At 41.3% G+C, this 10,110-nt stretch overlaps 1 protein-coding gene across 2 annotated transcripts in view; it reads right to left on the minus strand.

Annotated features, from left to right (window-relative positions):
* Positions 1-9,880, minus strand: part of LOC118394880 (EMILIN-3-like) — a 69,723-nt gene extending 59,843 nt beyond the window's left edge. Inside the window, exon 1 of one of the 2 annotated variants that reach the window (XM_035788492.1) lies at positions 9,755-9,880. Coding sequence is in view for 1 of the 2 variants with exons in the window: in XM_052506526.1 (XP_052362486.1) it covers positions 9,755-9,759 (5 nt within the window). In the remaining variant the exon portion in view is untranslated. The remainder of the gene's footprint in view (positions 1-9,754) is intronic. The other variant, XM_052506526.1, reaches the window with a different exon arrangement.
* Positions 9,881-10,110: the final 230 nt, after the last annotated feature.

Here is a 10,110-nt window from a genome sequence, read left to right on the forward strand (position 1 = left end):
CCTGCTTGGATTTTGCCTAACAGCACCTAAAGACTCTCAGACCATGAGAAACAAGATTCTCTGGTCTGATGAAACCAATATTGAACTCTTTAGCCTGAATGCCAATTGTCATGTCTGGAGGAATCTTGGCCTAAACATTATCAGAATATAATTTTAAAAAATATATATTTTCCCAAAAATATGTATTAAATTATTCCCCAGAGTAAGAGTTACACTCTTCATTTCATAGCATTCCTCTTGGTTGCACTGCTTCCAGATTTGGAGGGCTGGTCTTTATGTTAGATCTTTTATCCAATCATATTTAGCCATCATGTGTTTCCAGGGGTCTAAAATCTGCCCTCAGGCCTTCAGAATCAACAGTGCGGGCGCTTGTAGCTTAAAGTGAATGGGAATTAAAATTTAGTGTCAACCAATCAGCTTTAGAGTTGGCTATTGTAAGCCTGCTGGCTGGCTCCAGTGTTACACAGGAGCCAGCTAGCAGGCGTAGTGCGTGCACGTCTTTTGATTGGATTACCAATATTGAGAGGCAGGTCCTATATGGGCAGGTCTCAGAACTAGGAAACTGAAATTGATCAACAAATTAATTTGCATACTACTAAGCTGTTTTTTCTTCCCACAATGGCGGAAGGAGAAGATATCGATTTGGTCGAGGATATAACTATAACGCCTTTTCAAGAAAAGTTAGACATTGTCAGGAGAGGTAGACGCCGACGCTACAAAGCCTGTCACAGGCGGGAAAGGGGTTCGTTCGCCACTTTCAACTATGAATGACTCACAGGCTCCGAGAAGCACTGCAAACTGTACTGCTGGGAATGCCTATTATTTGCAAGTGATCGATTTGGTGTTTGGAGCCACACTGGCTTTGCAAACCTGAGTTGTCTAACCAAGGCAGCAACGAGACACCAACGTACGGCTGGGCACTTACAAGCAATGGTGCTTTTGAAAACTTTTGGGGACACCCGAGTGGATCTACAGCTCAACGAACAAGCACGCAGGGCAACGAAGCTGCACAATGAAAAATTCTCAAATTCTCTGAATAAAAATGTCAATTTCAAGGTGACGCAACTCCTGGTTATACTGCGTTTCTGTCTACATGTATAGTGTCTAGAGCCATGGCATCATAATGATGGTAATAAGAGGTGGATTAATTCGGGTGGGACTGTGTAGGACTTCACTGAAGGTCCAGGCCCCAGAACCACGGCACGCTACTGCCCTACAGTGATGCATGGTGGTGGCAGCATCATGCTGTGGGGATGTTTTTCAGCGGCAGGGACTGGGAGACTAGTCAGGATCAAGGGAAAGATGTACAGAGTAAAGTACAGAGAGATCCTTGATGAAAACCTGCCTCAGAGTGCTTAGGACCTCAGACTGGGGTGAAGTTTCCCCTTGCAACCGGACAATGACCCTAAGCACACAGCCAAGACAATGCAGTAGTGGCTTCGGGACAAGTCTGAATATCCTTGAGTGGCCCAGCCAGAGTCCGGACTTAAACCGATCGAACATCTCGACTCAAATCAAATTTTATTGGTCACATACACATGGTTAGCAGATGTTATTGTGAGTGTAGCGAAATGCTTGTGCTTCTAGTTCCGACAGTGCAGCAATATCTAACATGTAATCTAACAATTCCACAACACACAAATCTAAGTAAATTAATGGAATATGAATATATAGGCAAGATTCAATCTCTGGAGAGACCTGAAAATAGCTCTGCAGTGAGACTCCCCATCCACCGTGACAGAGTTTGAGAGGATTTACAGAGAAGAATGTGAGAAACTTCCCAAAATACATGTGTGTCAAGCTTGTAGCATAATACCCAAGACTCGACGCTGTAATCGCTGCCGAAGGTGCTTCAACAAAGTACTGAGTGAAGGATCTGAATACTTATGTATAAGTGATAGTTCTGTTTTTTTATACACTCGCAAAAAAAATGACAAAAACGTGTTTTTGCCTTGTCATTATGGTGTATTGTAGATAAAATAGTAGAGGAATACACTTGTGAATGTGTTCTTTCTAATAAATGCGGGCTTTATTCTTTAATCATTGCAGGTGTGCATACGGACTCTCGTATTTGAAGGACATTTCCTTGAGCTATGTGGAGTCATCTAATTGGTAAATTGTTGTAAAAAAAAATGACATAAAGAGAAACAAATAACCGTGACATGAAACACCTTGGAATCCATAGTTTAAACAAGGCATCGGTTGTGTCTTCTGTTTGTTAACAAGAAGTTAATCTTTTAACCAATATATAACACTTGTATTTTCATGATTGTTTATTATTACTATTTTTGTCATTTGAATTTGGCGCTCTGCAATTTCACCAGATGTTGTTGAGGTGGGACACTGCCATCCCAATGAGCCGAAAGAAGTTAAATATGGTGCTCAGATTCCTTGTAGCTTCATAGATCATTAAAACATCTGGGACCAATTCCCTGGGGAGAGAAAAAAAACTAAACAATTGTATCCATGTATTGCCTTCTACTGTACTGTTAATGTGAAATGCTTTCCAGACTTAAGACTTCTCAGCCTAGAGAACTCCCTGAGCACAACTGTCAGCTATGGTCCCACAATACAGTAGACTATGTGACCCACACTGCAGTCCTTTGCTGATAGAGCCACCAGAGACTGACTTAATGAAAGCACTTTAGCGAAACAGCATACCACTCAGTTAGTTTCATTACTTTAACCCTGCTGTGACCCGTCACTGGCTCTTTCTTAGGCACTTTTACTGGACATGATCTTATTAGATGCAGCCATAAAGCTACTCGAGAGAGAGAGAGAGTTTACATCCCTGGGTTGTGACATCAGCAATGTATCCCAGAGTTAAGACACCTGATCCATTCTCTCAGTAGTGACCTGGGAAATGACCCGCCTCTATAAAGAGAGGGAGGTGGAAAAGGAAATGTGGATTTCATATGCATGTGGATTTCTCTCCAGTTTAGCAGCTGCTGCCAGAGGAAAGCAATTGGCCTGGGTTAGGTGTGTACACAATCAGCCCTATTAGATGGAGACACAGTATGTCGAGTTACTTTTGCCATGCTTTTGCCAATGGACATGGGCCATTGACACCTCATGGTGTGTGAGGGAGAAGGAGGGTGTTTGTTCTTGCGTTCATAGTGTATGTGTGTGTGTGCACATGTGATTGTTCGTTTTCATGTAGCCTAAAGTTAGATTTCATTCATCTTGTATCAACGACCACAATAAAAGCATTAAGGATCGGTGTCCCGAAATCAGGACAGTTGTTGCTCAATATGCGATAATGTGACAGGAATGATGTTGGAAACAAAAGCCAACTTTCCAGGACATAGACATGTCTTATATGGGCAGAAGCTTAAATTCTTGTTAATCTAACTGCACTGTTCAATTTACAGTAGCTATTACAGTGTGGGAATACCCATATCTATTGTTTGAGGAGAATGCACAACAACAAAACACTTTTATCACGGCAACTGGTTTGATACATTTACCTCTGAAGGTAAATAATGTACTTACATTCAGTATTCTTGCTCTGATCTGTCATCCTCAGGGTCCCAGAGATGAAATGTAGCATAGTTTTGTTAAATAAAATCAATTTTTATATCCTAACATGATCCATGTGGTATACAGCATTTCTCATAAATTCCATCACTTTCAACTTGCAACAAAAAAATCAATGTAATATAAACACTAAACCTTGTTTCACCCAGTCAAGTTTGGTTTCTGTGCAATCCTTAGACACCCTAGAAGGCAACCAAAATGCCCTGCATCATTTTACATTATGTATTGGCTACACAACACCTCTTTAAGCCCACAGAAATCATTACGCACCAATGAGACGGGCGGTGTTCACTTTGTTGACTGTACTTGGTCCAACCACCTATCATTTTGAAATATAGCTAGCTAGATAGCCAAAAGGGCTTTGCATGAGTCCTTTGTATAAGTAAAAGCCATTGTACTAAGCCCAACAAGATTAATTGTCCATTGAAAATCGTAAGAAAGAAGAGTTTACATTACGCACAGCTTGATGAGTAATACGTTTTCTGCAACTGTAAGAAGTATAACATGTCTACTAAGAGTATAAATGCTAAATCGAACTTCAAGTATACACATTTGAATGAGATTAATGCAGAAATTGAGACACGAGGAGTCCTGCTCGCAAGAGAGAAGGAGAAGATAGTAACGTTACTTCTCCAGATCAGTAAGTAAAATAAGTTTTTGCTTCTCTTGCTAATCCAGTTGTTTACATGATTGCATATTCATTTATGATATTTGTATTTAATTTCTATATATGTATATATAATGCCAGAGGCATACAATATCTTAGTATAGTCTATTTGTCTTATTCCCTATTGATCCACATTTTTCAGTATAGTGATTGTGTTCCCCATACTCTCTCTCTCTATCTGAGGAGGAGTAGCGAGAAGGATCGGAGGACCAATGCGCAGCGTGGTAAGTGTCCATAATGTTTAAAACCTTTTAGAGATAGGGGGCAGCATTTCCACTTTGGATGAATTGCGTGCCCAAACTTAACTGCCTCCTCCTCTGTCTCAGATGGGAATATATGCATATTATTATTACTGGTGGATAGAAAACACCCTGAAGTTTCTAAAACTGTTTGCATTATGTCTGCGAGTATAACAGAACTCATATGGCAGACAAAAACCTGAAGAAATCCAAACAGGAAGCGAGAACTCGATTTTCAAAACAGTGCCATTTGAAGTCCATGTTAGTTATGGATGTGCATGCACTTCCTATGGCTTCCACAAGGTGTCACCATCTTTAGATTCTGGTTGTATGATTCTACTATAAAGGAGGGGCTCATAGGAGCTCTTTTACTGAGTGGGATTCCTGGGACTGCCTTCTGATGAAGATATTCAAAGGTAAGTGAATATTTATAGTGTTTTTTGTAGCTTCTGTTGACGCCAAAATGGAGGCTATTTCTTTGGCTAATTTAGGTTCTGAGCACCGCTCTCAGATTATTCTTTTTCCGTAAAGTTTTTTTGAAATCTGACACAGCGGTTGCATAGCGGATACATTTATCTTTAATTCTGTGAATAACACTTGCATCTTTTATCAATGTTTATTGTGAGTATTTCTGCTAAATTACCGGATGTTTTGGAATCAAAACATTACTGCACGTAACGCGCCAATGTAAACTTTATATATATATATATATATATATATATATATATATATATATGCACATTATCGAACAAAACACACAATACATGTATAACATGATGTCCTATGAGTGTCATCTGATGGAGATAATCAAAGGTTTGTGATGAACTTTATCTATATTTCTGCTTTTTTGACTATCTTTGGCTGTGAAAAATAGCTGTGTGTGTTTTTGGATTTGGTGGTGATCTAACATAAATATATGTTGTGTTTTCGCTGTAAAACATAAAAAAAATTGGACACAATGGGTAGATTAACAAGATGTTTGGACTTGTTAAAGTGTGAAAGTTAAATATTTCCCGCGCCACCTTTTCAGCTGAATGGGGGGTGTTCCTTTCGAGGGACTCCTAGCCATAACAAGTTTTAATCAAAACGCAACAGAACACTGGAACAAAACAATAAATGTAAATTGTCCCCTGTGGCAACAAGCACTGACACGGAAGACAAACACCCACAACTCAAAAGTGAAACCAGGTTACCTGTATGATTCTCAATCAGAGACAACGATAAACAGCTGCCTCTGATTGAGAACCATACTAGTCCGAACACAGAAATCCCAAATTATAGAAAAACGAACATAGACAACCCACCCAACTCACGCCCTGACCACACTAAAACAAAGACATAACAAAGGAAATAAGGTCAGAACGTGACAAGAAGGATAGTGTGAATGGTAGAAAAAGAACCAAGGTTAACTGCCAAAGAGATACAAGCTGAACCCCAAGGTGAAGGTACGTCAGTTTCTGATCGCACCATCCATCGCTTTTTGAGTGAATGTGCGCTCCATGGAAGAAGACCCAGGATGACACAACTTTCAAAAGGAAAACATAAAAAGCCAAACTGGAATTTGCATAAACGCATATTGACAATCCTTCTGGGAGAGTGTCCTTTGGACAGATGAGTCAAAACTGGAACTTTTTGGCAAGTCACATCTGCTCTATGTTCACAGACAAAGATTTTATTTTCAAGTTTTCAAAGAAGAGAACAACATACCTACAGTGAAACATGGAGGAGGCTCGGTTCTATTCTGGGGCTGCTTTGCTGCACCTGGCACAGGGTGCCTTGAATCTATCCAGGGCACAATGAAATCTCAAGACTATCAAGGCATTCTGGAGTGAAACGTACTGCCCAGGTCATGTGTCCTCCAACAGGATAATGACCCAAAACACTCAAGGATGGATAAGAACAAAACATGGACTATTCTAAAGTGACGTTCTATGAGTCCTGATCTGAATCATATCTATCATTTTTGGAAAGAGAGTCAATAAGGAAGAGGCAGGAGAGTCAATAAGGAAGAGACTAATTCTCTCATTGACCTCGCTGCGTCACCATGCCCAGAGGAGCGGTGGCCTCCCTAATCAACCCCGACCCTAATGGTTGACCATCTAAGGCGTCAACGGGGAAAGGCACAATCACGGGAACAGTGGCGATCCTTAAACCATGGGCGAACGATAAAAATTCTATAAAATTCCCAGCCGCACCTGAATTGACAAGCGCCTTATGCTGGGAATGCGGGGAAAACTCAGGAAAGGTGACATACAAAAACATATGTGGAACAGAGGGCTCTGGGTAAGAATGGTGTCGACTCCCCTGGGTTGACGCCAGAAAGCCCTCCCTGCTGTCTTGATACCCAGAGGAACCAACCCGGCACCGACCGGCAGTGTGACCTCTGCAGCCACAGATGGTGCACGAGCTGGAACCTCCTCCTGTGAGGGGGTGCGGGGGGATGGAACCAACAGACCCGATCTTAAAATCCGCGGGTCGCCAGCAGGTTATCCAGCCGGATGGACAGGTAATGGTCGATCAGGGCCCTGTCGTTTTCATCTTGCGCCGTCAGCCAGGGTCCGAAATTCCAGTGCGAACTCCTGGGCGCTCCTTGTCCCCTGCCTCAGATGGATGAGGCATTCACCTGCCGCTCTACCCTCAGGTGGGTGGTCAAAGTTTGCCCGGAAACGGCGGGTGAACTCCTCAAACTGGTACAACATCGCATCTCCCTCTCTCCACGTGGCATTGACCAACTCCAGAGCTTTCCCTGTGAGGCACGAGACGAGGGCAGACACTCTCTCACAGACCGAAGGAACTGGGTGGATGGTTGTCAGGTAAATGTCTAGCTGCAACAGGATCTCCTGGCAGTTCGCAGCCATCCCATCGTATTCCTGGGGAAGGGAGAGATGAATCCCACCGAGACCAGGAGAAGGAGGGTCGCGTAGTGGAGACCACGGTTGTGCTGGTGGAGGTGCTGGTAGAACTCCCTGTCTCTCCCAGTTTACCTTTGTCTGGACAATGCGGTCCATGGCGGTGACAAGATGGTGGAGCATTGCTGCGTGCACCTAGATGTGCTCCTCCACCCCTATACCCGGGGTACCTGCTCCTGCTGACTCCATAAGTTTGGTCCGGAATTCTGTAAAGGTTGCGTACTGGCGGCAAAGAAGTCAGGTGCAGGAGAGCAAAAACTGTTTCAACGACATAGTTTAAACCTCTCTAGGGTACGTGGGACGCGTGCGGTTGAAAGATTAACTTCTTGTGAATCCAACCACAATGTCAGATTTCAAAAATGCTTTACAGCGAAAGCATAACTTACGATTATATGAGAACATCGCCCAGCAGACAAATCATTACAAACAGTAACCAGCCAAGTAGAAGAGTTACACAAGATAGAAATAGAGATAAAATTAGTAATTTACCTTTGATGATCTTCATATGGTTGCACTCAGAAGATATTAATTTATTCAATAAATTTCCCATTTGTTCGATAAAGTCTCTCTTTATATCCAAAAACCTTTCTTCAGTAATCCACAGGCTCAATCGCAGTCACAACAGGCAGACAAAAAAATCCAAATTGTATCCGTAAAGTTCATAGAAACATGTCAAACAATGTTTATATTCAATCCTCAGGTTGTTTTTAGCCTAAATAATCAATAATATAAATTTTAGCCTAAATTGCTAAATAATTTTAGCCTAAATAATCGATAATATTTCAACCGGACAATAACGTATAAAAGGTAAATAAGAAAGTTACTCTCTCAGTCGCCCTCATGAAAAAGCTCTGTGACATGTTAGGGTCCACTCATTCAGACTACTCTTACTCCCTCATTTTTCAGAATACAAGCCTGAAACAATTTCTAAAGACTGTTGACATCTATTAGAAGGCATAGCAACTAACAATGTGAATCCTAAGTCAATAGATATTGTAATGGCATTGAATAGAAAACTACAAAAAAAGAAAAATCCTAATTCCTGACTGGATTTTTCTCAGGATTTCGCCTGCCATATCAGTTCTGTTATACTCACAGACACTATTTTAACAGTTTAGAGTGTTTTCTATCCTAATCTACCAATTATAGGCATATCCTATCTTCTGGCCCTGACTATAAGGCAGTTTAATTTGGGCAAGCTTTTCATCCAAAATTCCAAATGCTGCCCCCTACCCTAGAGAAGTTAATAATAAAAATCACCGTAAAGAGGAACAATCAATACAATGGGTACAAACCCCTTCGCACACCAGAATAACGTGCACAAGCACTTACAATAAGCAATTCCGGACAAGGACATGGGGGTAACAGAGGGTTAAATACACAACATGTAATGATGGAATTGAAAGCAGGTGTGTGGGAAGACCAGACAAAACAAATGGAAAATTAAAAGTGGATCGATGATGGCTAGAAGACCGGCGACGCCGACCGCCGAACGTCGCCCAAACAAGGAGAGGAACCAACTTCGGCGGAAGTCGTGACAAGTAATGGGTGCAAAAGAAATCTTGATTGAGTTAGTATGTATGTATATGATAAATAAATTGTTATTTATCATTGTGTAGCATACACTTATCAATCAATCTCTCAATGTAAATGCAAAAACACAGATATTAAAAACATGTTTTTTTTAAATCTACTTTAAAAAAAATGTTGATGACTTTTCACATAGTTTTATTTTTATTTTCAGTTCCACTAACTTTGAGTTCAACTCACTTGTAGTTTAAATACCGTACCAAATGATATGGGGATTTCCAGTCTATGCAACACTGGTGGCATTGTGAACAAAAAAAGGTACACAAAACCATTTGTACAAAAATAAAAGCCCTTTCCAAAAATCTAAATGGACTACTCTAATTACATCTAAATGGGCCAATAGATTAAATAAATCCAGGTCACTTGTTAACTTAACTTGTCTAAATAGATTTAATGCATATATGAGGTCTGAATAAGTCATTGATCAATAGATGTATGTTTTTTTGCAAAGCTGTACTTGTCGGGAGAGTTATTCTATGTAATCCATATGATTTATGGATCAAACCATACGAAGCTGTACTTGTCGGGAGAGTTAATCCCTCATATTCCATAGGATCAAACCATACGAGGCATGAGCTCATTCCAGCTTGCATGACATCCCTGGTCTTCCATTGTGGTTTGGAAAAATATGAGATTAGATTATATTTTAGACACACACACACACTTCCACACAGAGACACGTACAGTCCTTCTCTCTCCGGGGGGACGATAGTCTACTCAGCATCTGGCTTTGACTACCAGACTACCACAACCTTGCCAACAGCAAAACATTCACACAGAAACACAGCCATCATCTCATCCATATTCCATACCTCATTATACAGCTCCCCAGTGCCCTGAAACACCCAAGCAATGTCTCCTATTATCCAAGGACAGAACCACGCTATGTACCTCTATCCCCTCGCCATGCTGGGCAAAGAGCTGGCTGTAAGCTATCGGACCAAAACGACTGTGTGTGTGTGTGTGTGTGCGTGCGTGCGTGTGTGTGTCTGTGTGTGTGTGTGTGGTGTGTACAAGGGAGCGTGTGTGTTTGTGTGTGAGATTGGGAGCCTGTATTTTAACCCTAAAAGTGCAAACCTACTGTACTTTGTCTTAAAAGCGCCAGTGTTTTTTTTTTTACCCTACATCGGTAATGATTGCAAAGAGAGGCTGTCTGTCAAGCAGTAAG

Source organism: Oncorhynchus keta, unplaced genomic scaffold (assembly GCF_023373465.1).
Source record: "Oncorhynchus keta strain PuntledgeMale-10-30-2019 unplaced genomic scaffold, Oket_V2 Un_contig_26588_pilon_pilon, whole genome shotgun sequence".
Taxonomy (NCBI): Eukaryota; Metazoa; Chordata; class Actinopteri; order Salmoniformes; family Salmonidae; genus Oncorhynchus; species Oncorhynchus keta.